Source organism: Odocoileus virginianus, chromosome 17 (genome assembly GCF_023699985.2).
Source record: "Odocoileus virginianus isolate 20LAN1187 ecotype Illinois chromosome 17, Ovbor_1.2, whole genome shotgun sequence".
NCBI lineage: Eukaryota > Metazoa > Chordata > Mammalia > Artiodactyla > Cervidae > Odocoileus > Odocoileus virginianus.
This window is the reverse complement of record NC_069690.1, coordinates 23,107,485-23,130,350: the sequence shown is the minus strand read 5'-3', so window position 1 is coordinate 23,130,350 and position 22,866 is coordinate 23,107,485. Positions and strand designations below refer to the sequence as shown.

At 53.2% G+C, this 22,866-nt stretch overlaps 1 protein-coding gene, 1 long non-coding RNA gene and 1 pseudogene across 7 annotated transcripts; 1 reads left to right on the top strand and 2 right to left on the bottom strand.

Annotated features, from left to right (window-relative positions):
- Positions 1-1,696: 1,696 nt before the first annotated feature.
- Positions 1,697-6,542, bottom strand: LOC139039052 (uncharacterized). The gene is made up of 2 exons (XR_011492178.1): positions 6,457-6,542; positions 1,697-2,607 (listed from the first exon to the last, which is right to left on the bottom strand). It is a non-coding gene; the product is annotated as an uncharacterized lncRNA (long non-coding RNA).
- On the bottom strand, positions 1,741-1,841 carry LOC139039268 (U6 spliceosomal RNA; annotated as a pseudogene).
- P2RX5 (purinergic receptor P2X 5) lies at positions 6,386-21,271 on the top strand. 6 transcript variants are annotated; one of them, XM_070478886.1, is made up of 14 exons: positions 6,386-7,090; positions 10,612-10,762; positions 10,884-11,032; positions 11,171-11,486; positions 11,757-11,832; positions 11,922-12,018; positions 12,281-12,361; positions 12,634-12,772; positions 13,300-13,436; positions 13,867-13,960; positions 14,080-14,145; positions 16,059-16,141; positions 16,249-16,370; positions 17,018-17,111. In XM_070478886.1, exons 1-14 carry the CDS (start codon positions 6,954-6,956, stop codon positions 17,023-17,025), a joined length of 1,656 nt encoding a protein of 551 aa, XP_070334987.1. In that variant the 5' UTR covers positions 6,386-6,953; the 3' UTR covers positions 17,026-17,111. The 6 variants fall into 6 exon arrangements, with proteins under 6 accessions (XP_070334987.1, XP_070334986.1, XP_070334985.1 ...); XM_070478884.1 differs by lacking the exon at positions 16,249-16,370 and adding an exon at positions 19,259-21,271 and having other exon boundaries at positions 6,388-7,090; positions 17,018-17,170; XM_070478885.1 differs by lacking the exon at positions 17,018-17,111 and having other exon boundaries at positions 16,249-17,003.
- The last annotated feature ends 1,595 nt before the right edge of the window (positions 21,272-22,866 follow it).

The window sequence follows — 22,866 nt, the reverse complement described above, 5'->3', positions numbered from 1 at the left end:
CAGTGGAAGGACATTTCAAAAACTACGTAAGTATCAATATTATTAAATATATATTCATTCTCATAGTAAGATCAGAGTGAGAAGTGAAACTTTGCCTTATCGCGACCTCACCCCATCTTGTGCCCTCCTTAGAGGATGAGGTGAACTGGTCTGGCACATATCTTCCAGACCATATTCTGTGCTTTTGTAATATTCACATGTACATATATACAGGAACATAGGTTTTTGGGGTTTGTGTGTGTTTTACAAACAAACAGGATCACAGCTTCTACCAGTTGTGCTTATTTGTGACCATTTTCAAGGGTCCCGTGTCAGAGATAAAACACTGATGCTGGATGCAGGGTTTTGGGGGGGCTAATAAGAGGCAGTACCTTGGGTTAACATGTCTTTGGGGAATCAGTAACTTAAATTTGTATAGCCCATTGCAATTTGTAAAGAAGCCCTTTCAGCTTTTTCTGAAAGTGGACTTAAACATTTTGGTAATTGCCGCACAATGCCAAATAGCTTTCTGGAAGGACTGAACCATACTACCTGATTAATAGGCAGCATGAACATACCTGAGATCTCCGTTTCACTATACTGTTTAATGGGTATATAATCGTGGCTTTCCTTTCCTTTTTTTTTAAATTTTGGCAAGATCATCTATTTTGCCATAAAATGAGATTACCTTCCCCCCCCCCACCCCCGCCTTTATGCTCTACTTTTTCTCTCTTGTCCAGTTAAAAGGTAGCCCTGGTGTTTCCTCATTAGCTCTGTCTGAATTGCATTGCCTTGTGGGATAGAAGAGGTGCATTTTTTTTCCTCTAGATTTCAAAGCCTCTGGGTAAGTACAGGTGATCTGACTTAGAATCTGAGAGCAGTATGCTCTCCAGAATGGGGGAACTGAGTTTCATAGATCCGTTGGTGGGCATGAGGAAGATATAGTATCACTGGAGGTCTGTTTAAAGGAAGAGCTCTTCCCATTCATTAATACCACAGAGAAGACAGGACCACTGTGCCAGCCTCCAGGAAAGCCAGCTGGAAGCTCTGCTCCCTGTCCCTCCACCCCAGGAGAGGAGTCTAGGTCTGGTTGGTCCACTCCTGGAACCCTATAACCTGCCGCAGTACTGAGTAGTGGGGGTACTGGAGATGAACTCTCTGGGGAGGGCTCTTCTGTCCCAGGCCTGGAGAGGGGCCCTGGGCCAGCCCTGCCCAGAGTGCTGGTGGATGTTCTGAGCTCTTGGCCTTGGGTTCCTGGGTCTGACTAGTGTTCTGTCCTGCAGTAATTTTTCCTCTCTCTAGAACTAAGGTCTGAGATTAAAGTTGGACTGCTGGAGTGGGAGAAAACACCACTGGCCCACTTTGGTTCTGCAAACCTTTTAGATTTCCTAGACTAGGAAAGGCTACCAGTCTTAACTCCTGGGTTCTGTACTGGGGCTTGGGGTCCTTTGCCTCTGAGATGAAGAACTCACTGTATTGTAGCAACGTAAAGACACTCAGACCTCTAGGTCAGGGGTTTCTGACTTTTTTGTGTGTCACAGACTCCTTTGGTGATCTGGTGAAGCCTAGGGACGCCTTCTCGGATTATTTCCCAACCTTTTACTATGAAAAATTTTCTAACGTACAGAAAAAATTTTACACCGAACACCTGGCTTGTTCATTAACATCTTACTATGCCTGCTTTATCACATATTTTTCCAGCTATCAATCCACCGGCTTGTTTTTATTTTTTATTTTTTAAATTTTTCTTTCTTTTTTAAAAAAAACATGGAGCGCTTTACAAATATGTGTGTATCCTTGTGCACAGGTCATGTTAATATCTGTATCATCCAATTTTAGTAAATGTGCTCCTGAAGCAGCACAGCTTGTTTTTAAATATATAACAGTTTATAAAGAACCAGTTATATTGAAACACAATGATCAAAATATTTAAAAATTTTTGTATCTCCACACATGTGTTCTTTATTAATGCATTAAATGCATTAAAGCAACAGGTCTGATAACTGCTACTTTCGAAGTAGTGATGAGCTTAAAATGTTTTTTAAGGCATACCTATAACGTGATTGGAAAATATCTATAATTTCTTTTACTATTAAGATACAGGTACTGCCAAAAAACAAAAAAAGATACAGGTACTACCGACACTCCTGTGGTTTGTTGTCTGCATTTGTAAATGAAGGAAATATTAGATTTCAGATGAACAGTAGTAAAAATAAATGTGGAACACTATCCACCCAGCTTCACAGGCCTCCTCCGTATATTCTGGTCCACTTAATAAGAACATCTGTTCTACCCCAGGCTCTGTACTTTGACAGCTCATCTCACAGTCACTGCAGGCCCCATTAGCTGTTTCATGGAGGAGGAAACAACTTGCCTGAGGCCTTAAAACTAGTTTAAGGAAGAACCTCCAGGTCTAATGTTTTTCCACAAAAGCTTCATTACACATGGGCAAGGCATAGGTTGGTGGAGTGGAGGTTTACAGGCTTTGCTGGGGAAGAGGCACAGGTGGATTTCAGCTCTTCAAGTTCCCAGGCTGCAGGCGGGATGCTGAAGGTGCTGATGCTCTGGTCCTGGGAATCAGCTTTTCCGGCAAGCTCTCTGAGTGATCTCTGATGCAAGAGCCACACCCTGTGAGACACTAGTTAGATCAGAGTTTGTTCATCTGATTACACTTTGTCAATGGGTAGCACAAATTCAGAGTCTTGATGACTAAGAAGTTGCTTCAGGAGACAAATTTAACATAATGCTCTAGCAGAATGATCTCTGTTGAAATCTTCAAGAATATACGCTCAAAATAAAGGCTTAGTCACTGTACTCTTGACACTTCAAATGTGCAGGCTAATGGGTAGAAGCAGGATGATCAGGAATCAACCTTCCTGAGCGGAGGCCCTCTCTCCCTCCCCCACCCTCCCGCTTCTCTTCTGGATGATCATCTATTTCATTATAGGCAGGTGGGGCAGAAGTGGTAAAGCCTTTCCTGCCCTCATCGCCCTACAGGACAGATGAGATAGCACTCAGCTGTAACTCCTGGAAGAATAGATCCTGTCCTTTGGGAATTCAGAGAAAGCGAAGGATCCAGGAAGCCTTTGTGAAGGAGACAGACGCCTGTAATCAGAACCTTGAAGCCACGGGGTGCTGAGGAGAGACCGGCCTGAGCAAAGGCCCGGGGGTTGGAAAGTGCAGGATGTGATGAAACTGTCAATCAACCCCCCTGAAGCTGGTGTGCTTAACGGGCTTGTCAGGCCAGAAAGGCAGGTGGGGACAGTGACTGCAATAAAGAGGAAGAGCCTAGGAAGGATTGAGTGCAGGAGCTGCGGACGCCACACCCACTCTCAGGGTTCACAGGAGGATGTCCCACTGGCTGTGGGTTCATCACTACAGTCCTGGGAACTAAGGCGAGAGAGGAGGGGATGGACCAGGGTGACTGCATGCAGGTTGTGGGGAAACCCCTGCAGGGAGCAGGAGCAGCAGCGAGATCAGCTTTCTCTACCATGTACCATGTTCGAGCTGGCGTTACTTAGAAGGTTTGGTTGACTTGAGTTTGAATCTTTGTCCTTTTCAATACCAAGTGGACCGGTATTTGACAGTTTATTCTTTTTTCAGTTTATTAAGTGCCACCTCAGTGGAGTTTTTCCCCAGGTCACATTCTGAGAACTGAGTAATGAGGAATAACCCATTAATTACGACAGGTCACCAGGCTGCTGATGGACTCGGAAATGCTTCCCACAGAGACGGGCTTCCTTCTTCCTGTTGACTCTTTGAAGCAACATGAATAATATATCTGCTGTTTCTTAAATGGACCACTAATGTCTATTAATGGAATGTGTTTGTCACAACAGGACTCTCAAGAGCAAAAGAATTAAAGGATAAACTGCTTTGTGAAACCCTTTCCATTCCGTCATGCCTTTCCCACTCTTGTCCCTCCCAGGTCATCCAGCATCCTTCGGGCTCTGAAGCAAGGGCTCTCCTTGCCTTGCGATGACTTCCTTTTGTGTCCTGAGACAGATTGAGATCTCCTGTCTCAGCCCTTGTCTTGAGCCCTCCTCTCCTCTGGGATGGGAAATGAAACCTTGTTTGTTAGATATAAGTAACCTCTCCTCCAAAGACCAGATTGCTGTATGCAGTTTGTGTTTCCTGTTGTGGTTCCTTTAATTTTTTGGAGAATACATTCTGAGTTTATTTTACAATTCCCCATCACTTCACTGCAGTTACCTTAAATCATCTGAGACAGCCTTACGAACCAGGTGAGACTGGTCAGTCCCTTCATGGCCAGTTCCTTTCTTTCAGGTGGACGACACTCGTTACAATGAAGCATGATGTGGATGATTTGGGGAGAGGACAGAGAAAGGGGTGTTGACTATTCACCCTGACCGCTGACTTAACTATTTGCTAAGCTGATAAACATTCGAACAGTAATGGTGGCGAAGATCATTTGAACAGGGTGCCTAGTGAGATGGGTTTAGGTAGAGACTGGAAAAACCATCACTCAAAGACAGCAGGTAGTTTTCACTCAAGTGGCTGAATTCATCTTGGTTTTGGAAGTATCCCTGAACTTGGACTTCTAGTAATGCCAATGCAAAAAGCAAAGACCCCTTCTCCTGCTTGGGGTACAATGGGGATTAGATCTGAACTTGGGGTGGTGAGCCAGCCCCAGCCACAGTGGAGTTAGATTGCAGATACTCAAGGGAAGTATTTTTCACGTTGTTTTGACCTTGGCCCACAGGAAGAAATGTATTACACGTCATAATGTCATAGGCACACACATACTTCAAACAGAAGTTTCACAGAACTGTCTACCATACTTCCTTAAACACACTCTGATGTTTTTTTTTGTGTGTGTGTGAATATGCTGGTTGGAACCCAGGAAATTGCTATCATGACCCACTAATGAGTCTGGATTTAGCCTAAGAAGCTGTGAGGGTGCCCACAAGGGACAGTCTGGCCCCAGCTCTGAGAAGAGCCCTTTTCCCTCTGGATGTCCCTCACGTTGTCTCTGAAGACTCTAGAGAGTTCTGTCAGAAACCGCGGCCTGGCCTTGGCTGGGCCATGGAGAGATCAGGAGGGGCTGCCCACACTGGAGGGCAAATGAGCAGGTTGTCAGAGGGCCTGAGAGCCGTGTGAGGGAGGGCGTACACGACGCGTCCTCAGTCATGTCTGACTCTTCGAGACCCCATGGCGCCTCCGTCCATGGGATTCTCCAGGCAAGAACACTGGAGTGGACTGCCGTTTCCCTCTCCAGGGGACCTTCCCAGCCCAGGGATCGAACCCGCGTCTCCTGCATCTCCCACAGAGGCAGATGGGTTCTTTACCCCTGCACCAGCTGAGGCCCTGAGGGAGGGAGGGAGGGAGGCCAGTGACAGTTCCTAAGCCTTTCTGCCAGGATGCTGTCAGCTTCCAAAATCCCCAGTCATCACTGAAGCAGCAGCTGGAATCCTCTTTGGGTTTGAAACAATCAGGCCTGAATTCACTCAACAAACATTGACTTTAGTTTGTGGCAGGCACGTGGGGTGCAGAGATGCCTAAAGGCAAGGTCCCTGTCCTCCTGGAACTTGTGGCCTTAGAGGGGGACACAGGCAATAAGTAAATGAGTGACAGGGCCTCTAAGGGAATAAGAAGGGGTAATGGGATAGAAAGTAGTTGGGGTGGAGGCTGCTTTAGTGAGTGGTAATAAGAACAGGCTTTTTTTTTTTTTTAATTTTAAGGAACTGGCATTTGAGTTGAAACTGATGAACAGATGCAAAAATCTGCTTCCGAAATGGCAGTTTGAGAGCAAAACACAGATTCCCAGGCCCCATCCTAGTTCTAAGGGAATGACAATATTAGGCGCAGGGCCCAGGAATTTGCATTTTTCTTCCAAATGATGCCCAGGCTCACTAAAACTGGAGACCTGCTGCCCTGGGGCTTTTACTTTGAGAGAAGATCACACCTAGTGAACTTTAGGGTCCCTTCCAACTTCTGACTCCCAGAGCCTGTGGTTCAGGGAAGGGACTTCTCATTGGTGTGTGAGAGCCAGGCCAGGGAAAGGGGCAGGGCGGCCTCCGGTCGGACTGCAGGATGGTAATGCCTGAGATGCAGAAAACAAAGCGTGCACAGCCCAACACACACATGCACTCGAAGCCCGCCCAGGACCCCGAGGCTCTCTCTCTGAGGCCGCCCCACGGTCCTAACCTGATCTTTTCAGAGGTGTTCTCATCTCCGCTCTCACCACCTCTAATTTAATTTCACGTGTTGTGAGGGTGACAGATTTAGCAGCTTAGATTAGGTCCCCGCTCTTGCCTTGGGAACATTTCAAACAGTTGGCACCCGCCCTCTCTCCAGGCATATTTTAAGATCCCAGGCCTCGGTTGCCTGTCTCCCCGCCCCCACGCTACCCCACCCCACCCCACCCCACCCCTCCCCTCCTCCCTGTCCTGGCCGCCAACTGCCTGGGAGTGCGGGGTTTAAACCGGCCGCAGTTGCTGCAGTAGGAACACGCACCTCGTTCCAGCCGACGCGGTAGCCGAGGGTCTGACAAGTCTAGTCTCCTCCAGCTTGCTCTTTATCCCGCCCGTCCGCACTTCCTGTGCTGTAGGTCCCCCCCCCCGCCCCCCGCCCCGGGGGCCTCAGTTTCCCCGTCTATTCAGTAGGAGGAACCCTCGGGGTTTCTTTGGGGGTGCGGAGAGAGCGGGGGTTGCTTCCAGGGAAGCCCCTCTCAGCGCGTCGCTCCCGCGCGGCCATCGCCGGGAGGGCCGCCGCAGGGCAGGGCGGGCGGCGGCCCGGCGCTGTCACCGTCAGGGGAGGAGGCGGCAAGGTCGCGGTCCGAGGTCCCCGCCTGGCCTCCGGCGGAGCTGCTGCAGCCTCGCCGGCAGCCGGCCCCAGCGCGTTAAGCCGTGCACCCGGCGGCCGCGGGGCCCACGCTGGGGGCCGGGCGGGCGGGGGCGGCTCCATGCGCCACACGTGCGGCCGCGCGATCGCCGGCCAGGTGAGCCGGAGCCATGGGGCAGGCGGGCTGCAAGGGGCTCTACCAGTCGCTCTTCGACTACAAGACCGAGAAGTACGTCATCGCCAAGAACAAGAAGGTGGGCCTGCTCTACCGGCTGCTGCAGGTCTCCATCCTGACCTACCTGGTGGTGTGAGTTCTCTGGGGGCTTTGGGGAGCGGGCAGGGTCCGCTGGGGGCGGCAGCGGTGGCCTCCGGAGCTTGGGAATTGGTGTGTGGGCGCCTGGGGTGCTCTGTGACTGGGGTCTGGGACTGCTTCTGGAGGGGGCCCCTCTGGTGCCCGTGGGTGTAAGGGTGGGGGCTAAGGAGGGAGGTCTCGACTCCCCCCACCGGCTCAGGAGGTGATGAGATGCGCCAGGGGCTCCTGGGTCCTCCCATTTCTCAGGCTTTCCGTGGTCAGCTCCTTCCTCAGGGCTGGGGCCCCAGCGTTAGGGCTTTGGGCAGAGGGTGAGGATGCAGGGGGCTGGGCTTCAGCTGTCCCTGCCGCCTCCCTGGGCCTGGTCTGGACTGGCCCGGGCCGGGAAGGTTATTTATAATCAATGAGCTCAGAGCCAGGCTTGGGACTGGGGCAGCTCATGAGCCTGGCGTGTCCCTGAACTCCCTGCTGGTCAGCTCGCCCCACCCGGGACCGGCCTCTCTGGTATCCAGCCGGGGCCGGGGGTCCTGCCGGGATCCCTGGATCCTCTCTGGCACCCACCTCTCCCGCCCCGCAGGAGCCGGCACCATCAGCTGAGAGGGCAGCTCCTTGGGGTGAGCCAGGGGTTCAGAGCCCTCGCCCCCAAGCAGGGAGGGGACAGGTGGAGAGGAAATGACACCAGAGAGCTGCGATGCGGATGCGCCTCTTTTACTCCCTCAGTAACTGCTGTGGAGTCCCTCCCGCTTTCCGCCCCTTTGGGAGGGCAGCCCTGACCTCACCTTGCTCCCACCGGAGGGCTTCATCCCTGAGGCATCTGGCTGTCTCCGCCTGAAGGCTTTTTCTTGGTGCTGCTCCTCAGCCAGGGGTCCCTTTCACACCTGGCTTCTCACAGGCTCCTCCCCAGAAATCCCACAGTGTAATTACATGCTCTTTCAGGGGATCGTTTGTTTAGTGTCTGTGCTGACTCCCTGCTATTCTGGGAATGCCCTGAGGGCCCTGGTTGGTGCCTGCTGTACAGAGAACTCTTCCTGGCACCCCGGAGGGGCAGGGCGTCCTGCGGGACCTCCGGAAGGCGGTTTCCTGCCCTCTGCTTGCCTCAGTGTTTCCAACTTTACCGAAGGGGCTCACCTGCACAATCTCTAACTGGCAGTAACACCAGTAATAAGTTGATGTGTTATGTTCACTGAACTTCTCCTCTGTGCCTGGTACTCACTGTACTAAGCAATTTACATGTCCCATCTTATTAAAATACATATGTATATATTTATATTTTGATTAATTTGTACTTACAGAAAAGTTTTAAGAGTACTACAGGCTTTTTTTAATGCCTCTCACCCCTATTCCCCCAAATGTTAACATTGTACTTCATTTGTGTTGTCCTTACCTGTTTCTATATGTGTGTATATATATATGTGCAATTTTTTCTTTTGAGTAGGTTGCAGGCATGAAAATTTAGAAATTAACACCGAAATAATAATATCACCTAAGCAATAGACCTTCTGTAAATTGTCCCCTAAGTTACCTTTATAGGAAAAGAAAATCTGAAATCATGCCTTGTATTCAGTTGTCATGTCTCCTTTACTCTGGAATCACTCCCCAGTCTGTCTTTGTGTCTACGACGCTGATGTTTTTTAGAGTACAACAGGATCTTTTTAAAACTATTTTTAAATTGAGGTAAAATTCATATAGCATGTAATTCATGATTTTAGCCATTTTAAGTTATACAGTTCAGTTGTTTTTAGCACGTCCACAGTGTTGTACAGCCAGCACCATTGTCTAGTTCTAGGCTGTTTCCATCACCCTCAAAATAGATTGTATCTGTTTACAATCCGTTGCAGTTCTCCCCTACCCCCATCCCTTGGCAACCGCTTAATCTACTTTTTGTCTCTATAGATTTGCCCATTCTGGACTTTTCATATAAATCAAATCATTACAACATGTGGCCTTTTTTGTCTGGCTTCTTTCACTTAGCATCATGTTTTCAAGGTTTATCCATGTTGTAGCCTGTGTCAGTGAATCATTCCAAGGGCTGAATAATATCTCATTGTATGCAGACACCACATTTGTTTATGCATTCATCTGTTGGACATTTGGATTGTTTTTACTTTCTGCCTATTATGAATAATGCTGCCAAGAACATTCACGTGTCAGTTTTTGTGTGGATATACATTTTCCATTGTCTTGGGTACATACTTGGGAATGGAATTGCTGGGTCACATGGTGACCTTTTGAGCAACTATCCAACTGCTTTCCACAGCACCTATACAGCTGTACATTCCCACTGGCAAGTCCCAGTTTCTCTGCATCCTCACCAACACTTGTTATTTTCCATTTTTTGGACTACAGCCATCTTATTGGGTGTGAAGTACTATCTCATTGTGGTTTCTATTTGCATTTCCCTAATGACTAAAGATGTTAAGCATCTTTTCAGGGGCATATTGGCCATTTGTGTGTCTTTCTTAGAGAAATGTCTATTCACATCCTTGGGTGCTAAGTTGCTTTAGTTGTGTCTGACTCTTTGAGACCCTATGCACCATGGCCTGCCAGGCTCCTCTGTCCATGGGATTCTCCAGGCAAGAATACTGGAGTGGGTTGCCATTTCCTTCTCCAGAGGATCTTCCCAATTCACATCCTTAACCCATATTTAAATTGGATTATTTGTCTTTTTTACGATTGAGTTGTAAGACTTTGTATATTCTGGGTACTAGACCCTCATCAGATATGTGACTCACAAATATTTTCTCCCATTCTATGGGTTGTCTTTTCACTTTGTTGAACAAAAAAAGTTCTTAATTTTGACCAAGTCCATTATTTTTCTCTATTTTTTTTCCATTTGTTGCTTGTGTTTTGGCTGTCAGAGTATAGGATTTTTAAAAAAGATTGTTTCTTTACTTTTGGCTGCCCTGGGTCTTCGCTGCTGCACACAGGCTACTCCCTAGTTGTGGTGCACAGGCCTCTTATTGCGGTGGCTTCTCCTGGTGTGGAGCTCAGGCTCTAGACCATTGTAATGCTTGGGCCTGGTTGCCCCGTGGCACGTGGGGTCCTCCTGGACCAGGGATTGAACCGGCGTCTCTTGTATTGCCAGGCAGCTTCTTAACCACTGGACCACCAGGGAAGCCCCAGAGTGTAGGATTTTACGCTCTAGTTTTGTAGAGTCTCCTCAGTTTGGATCTGTCTGAGGTCTCCTCGTGATTAGTTCTAGGTTGTACCCCATGCCCCTTAGTTGGAGGGAGGTGCCGTTAGCTCCGTTGGCCCCCGGAGCTCACTGGCTCGCCTGAGGTCACATGACAAGTTGGGGTGGGCGGGCTGCAGGGCCCCGACAGCAGCAGCCTCTCCCTCCTGGGGCCGCCTGTCTCCTCCACTGTTTGCAGGGCCGGCTTTCAGGCAGCGGTGGGAGTTGTGACTCCTGCCCAGGAAGGGTGGAGCCCCAAGCCTGCCCCCTCTGCACCCTGGGGGCCTGAGGAGGCTTCCTGAGGACAACGCGAGGCTGATGACCACCTGCTTGCCCCTCCCTGCAGCTGGGTGTTCCTGGTGAAGAAGTGTTACCAAGACACCGACACGTCCCTGCAGAGCAGCATCATCACCAAAGTCAAGGGCGTGACTTTCACCAACACCTCGGAGCTGGGGGAGCGGCTCTGGGATGTTGCTGACTACGTCATCCCACCCCAGGTCTGAGCCCCACCCAGCACAGGGGGACCCAGCCGGCAGGGTCTGGCTCTGGACGGGTCATGTGGGAAGCTGCTTGGGGACTCAGGGGCCTCCACTCAGTGTCTTCCTTGACCTGTGACAGCTGCAAGGTTTGCAGACAGACTCTGCCCAGGTTCTTCCCCCCGCACCAAACCCCTATACTCCTCGACTGTGCCTTACGGGCCTGCTCTGTTTGCACCAAACCCTGAGCTGCTTGAGACCAACTGGGACCCAGAGACTTTCCATGTCCATGTGAGTCAGAAGGTCTGACAACAAAAGCCCCAACTTTATATTGGCCACTGCCCCTGGCAGCAGTTCCCTGGCCTGATCACAGTTCCCGAGGCCAGGGCTGGGCTGTCTCCTCACTGCCCCTTCTCTCTCTCCTTCTAGAGCTCAGCTTGGACCCTGGGGGCTGAGGTCAGCATGGTTTGGGGCTGTGGGCATGAAAGAGACCCATCTAAGGATACCTGCTCAGGGACTCCAAGGCCCGTGGGCACGTGGGTGGGATCCACTGATTTTGTGGCCCCAGCGTTTGCAGTACCCATGCAGAGGCCCTACCACCTGCCAGGCAGCTCCGGGAAGGAGCGACCCTAGACAACAGGAAGGGGCTCCTCAACCCCCTCTGGTTTCTCAGGGAGAGAACGTCTTCTTTGTAATCACCAACCTGGTCGTGACCCCCAACCAGCGGCAGGAAACCTGTGCTGAGGTGCGTTTTGGTGCTGAGAGCAGGGTGTGGGGATGGGAGAGGTGCAGGTAGTGTTTGGGGTCCACCTCTCTATTGAAGCAGGGGCTTCTACCCCTCCCAGGGCCCCTGGGGGAATGTGTGTACCGGTGTGCATACCTGCATGATTCAGGGGAGAAGCAGGTTCCCAAGGCACGTGTGGCCCCAGGCAGGGAGGAGCCCCTGTCTTCCCCCTGGGGTGGGACCTGGCTCTGAGAAGGGGCACCCCTGCCCAGGCTCTCTCTCTCTTGGCAGAGTGCAAGCGTTCCTGATGCCCTGTGCTATGAGGACAGCGACTGCCCTCCTGGGGAGCCTGTTGCGGCTGGAAATGGTGAGGCCTGGAGCGGCCAGGGCTGGGGGTTGGGGAAGGGCTGGAGCCGGGAGGTTCCTGGAACCATCCTTGTCCCCCTGCCTCTGCAGGAGTGAGGACAGGCCGCTGCCTGCGGGAGGGGAGCGCACAGAAGGGCACCTGTGAGATCTTCGCCTGGTGCCCGGTGGAGACAATGTCCAGGCCGACGTGAGTGGCTATAACCTCGGAACCCTGAGGAGTCACCCAGTCCTGGGCAGTGGGTCCCAGCCTGATGGTGGAGACATGTCCACTCGGAGTCCTCATTTTGGGGGAGGAGCCAGGACAGCCCACAAAGGCCCAACGACCACCCCAACATGATTGAATTAACTGTCCTTTGCAAAGGCTCCGGGGCACCCAGGGGCAGGCAGTCTTCAGCCTCAGCATGGAGCAGGCAGGGCCCCCTGAATAGGCCGTCCTGCCTTTTTTTCAGGAAGCCACTTCTGGGCGAAGCTAAAGACTTCACTGTTTACATAAAGAACTTCATTCGTTTCCCCAAATTCAACTTCTCCAAGTACGTGGGCCCGTGTGCATGATGTGTACGTGATGCTGTGTGTGAGTGAATCACTGGACATTGAGGGGGCATCCTTTCCTCTGCTGTGGCAACAGGGCTATTACTGAAGGATGTTGGGGTGGAGGAAGTAATCAGGACTGGGGTAGGGGCTAAGTTAAGGGCTCTTCTGGGCTGGGTGAGGGGTCTGGTGATTCCTGGGTCAGGTCCAGTTTCTGGCCTGGGAACAGCAAGTCTCACCTTTATTCCCCTGGCTCTTCATGGCCTCCACCCAGGACCAATGTGCTGGACACCACAGACAGAACTTTCTTGAAGTCCTGTAAGTTTAGCCCCAAGAACCCCTACTGCCCCATCTTCCGACTGGGCTCCGTGGTCAGCTGGACGGGGAGCAACTTCCAGGAGATAGCGGTGCAGGTGGGTGGTGTGTGCTCAGGGAGCCCTCCCCGGGGCCGAGGGCTGTGGGCTTGGGTTCTGCAATGAGGAGGGGGTGTGGAGGAGGACCCATGGGAGGAGCCGGCCCTGCAGTAACCTGCCCAGGGACCTGCGCTCTCAGCATTGGCTGTGATGCACAGTCAGCCATGCTACACTTGCTGAGGGGCACACTCGCACCTGTGTTTGGTTGTAAGTCCTCGGGGTACCAGCTGAGACCAAGCCAGGAGCCCCTGTGGCACCCTGGCTCTGCTGTGAGCTGCCAGTGCCACAGTAGGGGCTCGCTCCGGTCATTCCCTTCTCCCTGGGGTGTGGAGCAGGAGATGTGGGCTGTGGGTGATGGATTTTTCTCAGCCACTCCAGAGGTGTGAACCCTGGGCCTTCCACCATCCTCCCGGAAGGATGCTGCAGTGGAGCTGAGCCCTTACCCGAGCTTTCCATGAAGAGCTGGCCTGTGACTTCTGTCCACCTCCAGAAAGTTCTGTCTTGATTCATGTCTCTTTTGCATCAAGGGCGGTGTGATAGGAATTCAGATTGAATGGGACTGTGATCTTGATAAAGCGCCTTCTGAATGTTACCCTCGCTATTACTTTAACCGTCTGGACAACAGATTTTCAGGAAACTCTATCTCTTCCGGGTACAACTTCAGGTAACTGGGGCTAAGCCTGCCACATTATGACCCTGTCCACATTTCCTGTCCTTCCTTGGGTGCCAGCGCTATGATATCCCTTCCTGGGGGTGGGTGTCAGAGTGGGAGGTGCAAGGAGGCAGCCAGGGTGCCTCTGGGAAAGGAGAAGGATCTGTCACGGCTCTGGACTTGCCCTGGAGCGGAGGGCTGGGTCAGGTCCATCAGTGCCTGGTGGCCCCAGGTTGGTCCAGCAGTGGTGGGAAAGCCTTTACCCTTTGGGGACTGTCTGGCAAGAACTTTGAAGATCTGAACGAACCTTTAATTAATCACATAAGCAAGAGGGTCTCCAGTCTTTCCTGGGGTTGCTGAGAGCCAGGGTGCCGGGGTAGGTGGATTTATAAATCTCCAAGGCAGCCGAAGGCCTGGGCAGGCTGAGCTGTGTCTCCCCCAGGTTTGCCAAGTACTACCGAGACGCAGCCGGGGTGGAGTTCCGCACGCTGTTTAAAGCCTACGGGATCCGCTTCGATGTGATGGTGAATGGCAAGGTGTGTGGGTGAGGCTCCCCTTCTGGGCGGGAGGGCCATGCCGGGGGTGTCCGGGCTGGCTCTGGTGGAGTCCCTGGGGATCCCGCTGTGCCTCACCCTACCCTGTCTCCCTGCTCCAGGCTGGCAAGTTCAATATCATCCCCACGATCATCAACGTGGGCTCAGGGGTGGCACTCATGGGAGTGGTGAGTACCTCTCCCCTCCCCCTGAGCCTCGGAGCACCGCAGGGGGTGGGGGCACTGCCCAGGGGAGAGAGCTGTCCCAGTGCTCCAGAAGGAGTCAGAGCTGGGGAGACCAGCGCGGCATGGGGCTGAAGAGGACTTCCTGGGATTTCACACTCCTCTGGCAGCCCCCGGTGTCAGCGCCTGCCTGGGATTCTCTTTCCAGAGCTAGAGAGGCTTCTGCCTGTGGCTCGGCAGCTGGGGGCTCTCCGGGATCCTTCGCAGCCTTGTCTCCACTTCCACTAAAATGAGGCAGATCCGGCGATATACAGGGCTTCTCAGCCATGGCCCTGTTTATATTTCGGGCCAGATAACTTTTTTTGTGGGGTGATCGTGTGCGTTGTAGAGTGTTTAACAGCATCCCCAGCCTCTCCCCATGAGTTGTCAAAAGCAACTTCCCCCACAGTTGTGCCGGCCAAAAATGTCTGCAGCCATTGCCAGACTGCCCCGAGTTGTGATTCACAGGGACTAAAAAGATGGGAGGCAGGCAAGTCGGGCTGTATAGTCCTTCCTCAGATCTGTTCCGAACTTCAGCTGGGCAGAGGGGCTACAGGAGGGGAAGCAGCACTGGAGGGCAGGGAAAGGCTTATTCCGGATCTTTCATGCCCCTTTGTTTTTTTCTGGAAGTGTTTTAAAAACAAGGGAGTTATTGGTGAGTGGCTTGCATCCACCCCAGTGAGCCCCTTGTTGAGGTTTCTGGCAGCTTTGTCCCTGGTTCCTCTGCCTGGGAGGTCACAACAGCTCCCCTGGAGGCTTCTAGGAGGACCTAGGACTGACTTTTTATTGAGACCAGAAACACCATGTCCTATAACAGGACTCAACGAGGCCATGCTCCTGAGAGATGGGTCAGTGGATGAAAGTGGGCTCCAAGTGACTCCTCTTTAACTGCAGACAATATTGCTGGGGAGCCTGTGTGCACATGTAGAGAGGGGCCATGTTCGGGCTTCTTATGATGTGCATATATCAGAACATGGGGATCTGGGACATACCTGTGGAATTAACAGGAAAAGTGGTAGAGGCTGGGTGGGGGTGGGAGGAGTGTTCTCTATGGAAAAATGAATTGATAACCCTTTTGACATCTGGAGGGGGGAAAAAAAGGTGTGCAGTGCCCAGGGTCAGAGAACCAGGTTCACCTGTGGGACTGTCCATCAGTCCTCTCCCACCCGCTCCGCTGTGCTCTGGGTGGAGTTGCCCTCTGGTGGAGGAGACCGGTATTTGCACCATCCGGTCAGGTCTGAAGAGCTCATGTTCAGGTGTCAGTAGGTCTGCTGGGTTAGCTCAGGCCTCCTCTTTCCTTGACCACTGCTGTGGTGTCCTTGTTCAGATACCCTCCAATCCATGTGACTAGTGGAGGGATCTTCCCACAATGCTGCACTTCTGTGTCCCGCCTGGGTTCCCAGGCATGACAAGCTGGTTCTTTGCTGAGCTTTTTTTCCTTCTGTCTTAAATAAAATCCAATTCAGACTTAAGACTCAGCCCAGAGGACCCTCCCAGACTGAGTAAAGTTCCATCTTCTCTCTGCTTCTCTTCCCATCATGGGACAGTCGCTCATCATTTACATGCTTGTCTCCTGCACCCGTGGCGGGGGGGGGTCCCCCGGGGTCCCCCAAGGGTGTCATTGTCTTCCCTTTCTCTGCACCCCAGGGCAATGCCTGGCACTGGTGCACGCTCAGCAAACACTTGCTGAAGATGTGGTTTCAAGAGGTCAAGGTAGTGCGGGGGTGCTTGGCCTGACAGATCAGATGGACCACAGGCTGACTGGCTGCACCGTGGGCCAGCTTTGTGGCTTGGACAAAGGAGCCTCTGAGCTCAGCGCCCCCATCTATTGGTGTCAAGTGGCCTGGCGCACTGAGTCAGGGACCTCCACTCTTTTACAGGGGTCTTTCTTCTGTGACCTGGTACTCATCTACTTCATCAAAAAGAGCCACTTTTATCGAGACAAGAAATACGAGGAAGTGAGGTCAGTTATGCTTCCTCCCAGTGGCCCAAGGGGAGCCCACTAGGTCAGCGTTTCCCTCCATGACTCAGAACCCTGACCCTGGTTTTCTGTTGACGTTTGTGGGGCAGAGGCAGGGCTGAATGCCGGGAGCTGTCTTGGAAGGGCTGGGGAAGGTGGGATGTTCTGAGTACTGGCTCTACAGAACTGGATTCTGCTTCGGAGCAGCCAGCAGAAGAGAAGGCCACCAAAGGTCAGGGGAAGGAGACCTGGTTTCCAGGCCTCCTTGGGCCTCAGTTTCTCTGTGTGAGACAGGAGTGTTGGTTTACATAGTGTCTTCCAGCACCTGTAATTTTAAGATTCTTGGACTTGGTGATCCTGGTGGGCTGGGGCTGAGGGAAGCTGGAGTGGCAGAAGGAAAAGTAAATGGAGCCCCCCTGCCACCCACTCCGGAGGCCTATTTCCAGGCTCCCTTGGGCAGTGGGCTCAGTGGGGTTTGTGTGTGTGTGTTCAGAAGAGTGGACGACAGTGTGAGTGGGAAGTCCTGAGGGCTGGGCGGACAGGAAGGGGCAAGGGGCTGTGGCCCAGGCCTTGGGGAAGGCTTTCTGGAGGAGTGGGATGGGAATGGGAATGCAGCTGGTGGGCTCGGGACAGGCACTGGGTGCTCCCTCAGCCCCGCCACACCCTGGGATGGGACAGGGGGCCAGCCTGCCTCCTCTGCCTGGACTGACCCCCAGCCCTGGTTCTCAAGGTGAGCCCTGAGCCCTGACTGCACCCGCCACCCTGCAGAGCTGCTGGAGGAAAAGGGGCGGCCCCTGCAGGGCACGTGGCACGCCAGTCCCAGGGAGGGGGTCACGCCCAGGGCCCATGGGCCAGGGTTAACAGTCATGTCCTGCCCAGGGACCTAGAGGTCCTCGCCCAAATGGCAGAGTCCTCACAGCAGAGCGTGGCCCCGGACGCAGCGGGGCTGGCGGAGCAGCCAGAGGTGCAGGATGAAGGTGGCGCCCAGAAGGAGAATGGCTGTGTGTGTGGGCAGCTCCTCCAGCCTGCCAGGTGAGCGGCTGCCCAGCCAAGGGCCAGGAAGGAGGCCCGTGGAGACGGCCACCGCGCTCCCTGCTCTGGGTGACCTGGCCACAAGGCAGGGTGCCGGGGACCTCACAGAGCCCATCCAAGCTGGACTCTGGGAGGAGGGGTGCTGGTGGTTGGTGCTTTAGCTCCTCCACGATCCGCATCATCCCCCAAGACCCCCGAGTGACAAGCCTGTCCCAGCGCTGCAACAGTAACGTACTAACACTCACTCAGGCTTTCTCTGCTGGGCACTGCGCTGAGCCCTGTGAACTCATTTCAGCAACCTAATGAGATGGACACTAATAGTCCCTGTTTTACTAATGAGGAAAGTCAGACACAGAAAGCTCAAGTAACTTGCTTCAGTCACACGGCTAATAAATGGCAGAGTTGGGACTTGAACCTGGGCAGCGTGCTCCTAGAATCCAGTCCTCCATCAGGTTACTTGACCTTACTGAGCCCTTCCTTCCTCTACTCCTGCCAGAGCTGCCTCCCCTGAGCCTCAGGACGCCGGTGGCTGTGTTGACAGGTGGCCTGCAGGCCGCCCTGCCCTGGAACACGGCCCTGGGCAGCCTGGCAAGGGAGGCAGCCCTGGGGCCTGCTTTGCTTCTGCCTCACTACGGCCCCTGGCCCTTTCTGGGCTCATTTACCCTTTGATCCAGGGGTGCTGGACACAGGGGCCCCTCTGGCTCAGTAAGTAGGGTTCCCTGACTCTCCTCTTGGTCAACTGTGTCAGAGGGGTTCACTGACCTGGGCTGGGTACCATCTGCCTTGAGCATTCATTCTCTGCTGACTCAGCGACTGGCAGCCTCCAGCGGGGAGTTGAGTGTGGGCAGGGGGAAAGAGAGAAGTGAGCCAGGATGAGAGTGGAGGCACGCAGGGAGAGGAGTGGGGAGAGACAGAGGGAGAGAGAGGTGAGTCAGGACAGAGCGGAGGCAGGCAGGGAGAGGAGTGGGGAGAGACAGAGGGAGAGAGAGGTGAGCCAGGACAGAGGGAGGCAGGCAGGGAGAGGAGTGGGGAGAGACAGAGGGAGAGAGAGGTGAGTCAGGACAGAGCGGAGGCAGGCAGGGAGAGGAGTGGGGAGAGACAGAGGGAGAGAGAGGTGAGCCAGGACAGAGGGAGGCAGGCAGGGAGAGGAGTGGGGAGAGACAGAGGGAGAGAGAGGTGAGCCAGGACAGAGGGAGGCAGGCAGGGAGAGGAGTGGGGAGAGACAGAGGGAGAGAGAGGTGAGCCAGGACAGAGCGGAGGCAGGCAGGGAGAGGAGTGGGGAGAGACAGAGGGAGAGAGAGGTGAGGCAGGACAGAGGGGAGGCAGGCAGAGAGAGGAGTGGGGAGAGACAGAGGGAGAGAGAGGTGAGGCAGGACAGAGGGGAGGCAGGTAGAGAGAGGAGTGGGGAGAGACAGAGGGAGAGAGAGGTGAGCCAGGACAGAGCGGAGGCAGGCAGGGAGAGGAGTGGGGAGAGACAGAGGGAGAGAGAGGTGAGCCAGGACAGAGGGGAGGCAGGCAGGGAGAGGAGTGGGGAGAGACAGAGGGAGAGAGAGGTGAGCCAGGACAGAGGGGAGGCACGCGGGGAGAGGAGTGGGGAGAGACAGAGGGAGAGAGAGAGGTGAGCCAGGACAGAGGGAGGCACGCAGGGAGAGGAGTGGGGAGAGACAGAGGGAGAGGCCGGGGGAGCTGCCGGGCAGGCCTGTGCCAGCAGCCCTCCCACACCTCCCTGAGCTGACTGCCACTTCCTGGGTGCTCGCCTGAGCTCCTTCACGTTCAAGAGGGAAGACTGTTGCCTTGCTGTTCTTGGCAAGCCTCAACTGTTGCTGTGGGTGGGGGGGGGGGGGGTGGAGGTGCTCAGGAGGGCCCCTCACCCCAAGGAGGTTGCCACTCATTGCTGGTCCAGCTCCAGAGGCCTCAGCCTGAGCATCTCTGGTGCCGGGGCTGCAGCCAGGAACCCCGCAGACTGCGCTCTCTGCCAGCCCTCACTGCCTGCAGCGCTGCCTGCCAGAAGCTTCTGTGGGCTGAGTCTGCCTTCAGGGAGACTATCCCTGCCCTAGACGTCCTGTGTGCCCCCTCCCGCCCACACAGGTCTGGCCAACAGGGGAACGGAAAGGTGAATGTGGAGCAGCTGCAGAGCCTGCAGACCGTGGAGGCATAGCCAGAGGCGTTGGCTGAGAGCAGATTTGGGAGCAGAATTGTCCACACCTCTGAAGTGGGAAGACTCCCGTCGTCGTCCACATGGGACTGGGCTTCCAGGGACAGCACCTCTTCTGAACTTTGGGATCTTGCTACAAGCTTCTTGTTATGTGTGTGGGGAGGGGGGCCTCCCAGTGGGCACAGTGGCTCATGCAGAAGAGGCCCTAAAGCACATTCAGTTACCGATTCATCCATGTGGTAAACAGTTTTTGATGCCAGCTGTGGGCTGGGCCCTGTGCAAAAGATGCTTGAATGGGACACTGACTAAGAGGGGAGCACTCATCTAATCCCCTTCGGAGCCGATGGACATGACAGCTGGGCCCCACACTCTGGCTTGCCTCCAGTCACTAGCTGAGACCTGCACCATTAGCTCTGAAATCCTCAGAGCGAATGATGGCTCCTCAGAGAAAGACCTTGGCCAACACCCAAGCAGGCATTTGGCCTTGCCCCCACGGCTGCAATTTAAAGGTGGCCAAGGAGGCAACTGGGAAAGGACTAAAGTGCTGGATCTGTGAGGAGGCAGCCAGCCATGAGGGGAGGAGGAGAGCCTCGAGAAGCCTGGGGACAGCATCTCATCCCGATAGGAGATGCGACTGCCTGTGTGGTTGGGCTCTTGCTGTTCTGTGGGGCTTGTGTTTCCCTGCTTGGCTTCCCTTCCTCTCTCTAAGGCCCCATCTGAAGGGATAATGAGATGATGGATGGTGCTCAATGTCAAGTGGAAACAGTTTTAAGTAAGCTGGTCCTTGACCCCCCTCCCTCAGTCGCTGTAAAGCACTGCTACTCAATGCGTGGTCCGTGGACCCGCAGCACTGGCATCACCTAGGTGCTTGTTAGAAATGCAGTCTCAGGCCCCTCCCTCATCCCCCCAAATCAGAACCTGCATTTCAACAGGATTCCCAGGTGATTGATGTGCACATGAAAGTTTGAGAAGCAGTGCTTGGGGAGATATGCAAGGCCTGGTTCTGAAAAGGCCTGCTTTGGCAGGTGGTGTCAATTTTTGGGTCACACTGACACTCAAGTTACCTCGAGACCAAGCAGATTCCCTCCTTCCCTGCCCTGTGAAAGTGACATTATGCTCAACTCATTCAAACTATTTTGAGTAGGTCATACTTAAATGATTCAAAGAGGTACACAGGAACAGAAGTGAAAAGCTTTCTTCCACCCGTTCCCTGAGGCAACCTGTGCTACCAATTCCAAGAGGCTCACCTGTCTTGCTGAGAATCCACTGGGTTACTCAGGAAATGAACATTGCCGCCTGCAGTCAGACCAAGTCTCTGCTGTCGGATGTGATGGAATGTGCTGGGCTGAAGAGCCCCTGCGCAATGAGAAGGGCCTAGAGCTCCACCACTGTTGCTGGAACCACCAGGCAGCCAGGGCCTGTGGCGCTGCCTGTCCCTCCGCGAGCCCCGGTGCTGTCTGAGTGCCTGCCCTGCCTCCAGGGAGCATTCTCTCTGTGAGGACCCGGGCTCTCCTCTGCCCAGAGCGGACACTTAGCCCCGTTCCGCTGGGGCCTTTGAGGAGAGGGTCAGAGGGGCGTGGTCCCCAGAACAGGACCCCTTGGAGAGCAAGCAGCTCCTCCCCCTGGGCTGCCAGGTGACCTGTCAGTAAGCCCAAACTGCTGCTCTGACAAGAAAGTGAGAAACGCAGGTGATCTGCTGTGGTGTCTCCTTCCTCTAAGGCAAACCCTTGGATTTGATAACACAGCATGTTACTTTTATGTCTGGAAGGGAGTTCAAAGGGCAGGGGTCCCAGCCACTTAGAAGTTGGTCTGGTTTCATTTAACCTGTTTTTGGAATCGCTTGGCAGCAGCCACATAATTTGCAGACAGTTGTGCTGTTTGTTTTATATTGGAATGGAAATGTCTCCCTACAGTTATTCATCCAGTCAGTAAATATTTATTGAGTACCTCTTGTGTCACGTGTTGGTCTAAATGCTGATGACAGTGGCAAGCGGCACAGAAACAGTCCCTGCTCTCAGGCGCTCAGTGTCTAGGGGTCACTCATCAGTTACAAACAGGATGGGATGCTTCGAGAGTCCTCAGTGAGGCGTGGCCAGATTTCCACAAGGAAGTGATATGTGAGTTGAAATCTGAAAGGTTAGTGGCAGTCTAACTAGGTGATGGGGAGCATCTAGGTCAGGGAACCACACACAGAAAAGACATGAGGAGGACTTACCGAGGAACTGGATGAACAGTGTGCCTGGAGCAGCTTCTGTGACGCTTTCATCAAGTGGGCGTGCATTACTTTTAAGGGTTACCCCTTTAAACCTCCTGCCATAGAGGACTTGTTTCTTCAATCCAGCAAAACCTTCCTGGTGGCTTCCCCACTACATGTCAGGGGCCCCATGCACAGATGGCCCAGTGACCCCCATCACAGCTTCTGGATAGTCACACATAGCCAGTTCCCTGGCTTTTGCACAGTTCTCCCTCCGACACCCGCCCCCCCTGCATAATCTTGACTCTGAAGGGGGAAGAAGAGGAGCAGGAATCTGAGCACTTTTCAAACTTGGGAAAGCCCCTTTCCCTTGGCGCAGAAAGATGACCATGCCAGCCTCTCAGGATCTGTCCATGTTAACATCTCAGTATGATAGGAATCGTCTATGGTTATGTTCAAGCCTTGGCCTAAAAGCCATCTGCCTGACAATCAGACTTATTCTTATGCCTTTGGAGTACCATGATGCTGGCCAACAGGAAAGTTTTAAATTAAGTGCTATTAGTGTGACATGATGGGGACCGGCCACTGAAAGAGCAGAGTGCCCTTTACTCCTGACTCGGGGTCATCAGGACTGATCCGTCATGGATGCTTTTCTGTGCCCCACCCCCCAACCCAACTCCATCAGTTCCTCTCTCAGTGGCTAGCTGCCCCCTCCGGGGGCCAGTCATAAACGGAGACTGTGACTTCCTCCAGGTGTCTCTGAGTGCCCTGGGAAGTCCTAACATCACCCCATGTGGAAAGGCATCTTGGATGTCTGGTCTACTTGGTTCCAACCTGCCTCTCTCCTCCCCAAGTGGTACAACTTTCTTCAGAGCATATTCTCCAAGGGAGCCAAGAATGCTGTCTACAAAAGACACCTTTCTTCCAGCTCTCTCCCCTTAGGCCCATTCACAGAATTAAAGCGGGGAGGATGGCAAGCACCTTCTGAGTTCTGCCCAATACATGCATTCTCTGACATTTTAATTTGGCTATAAGACAATAAAAAGGTGTTAACTTTAAATGTACTCTTTTTTTATCTTTCATATTTTCACAGACATCCCATGTTTTAGAGGAAAACATAAAGACATGACCAAAACAGGCAGACACAAGAAACACTTAGTGAGCAACATATTACCTTCCTTACTGTCTTTGCAAAGAAATTAAAATTAAAGTACGGAAACTTCTTAGATGCGCTAATATTAAAGGACCAGGAAGGCACTGATAAAACTGGTACTTAGCATTTAGAATCAGGTTTTTAGCTTCTGCTCTAGTAGATTAAACTCCTTCAAAATGATACAGACATGCACT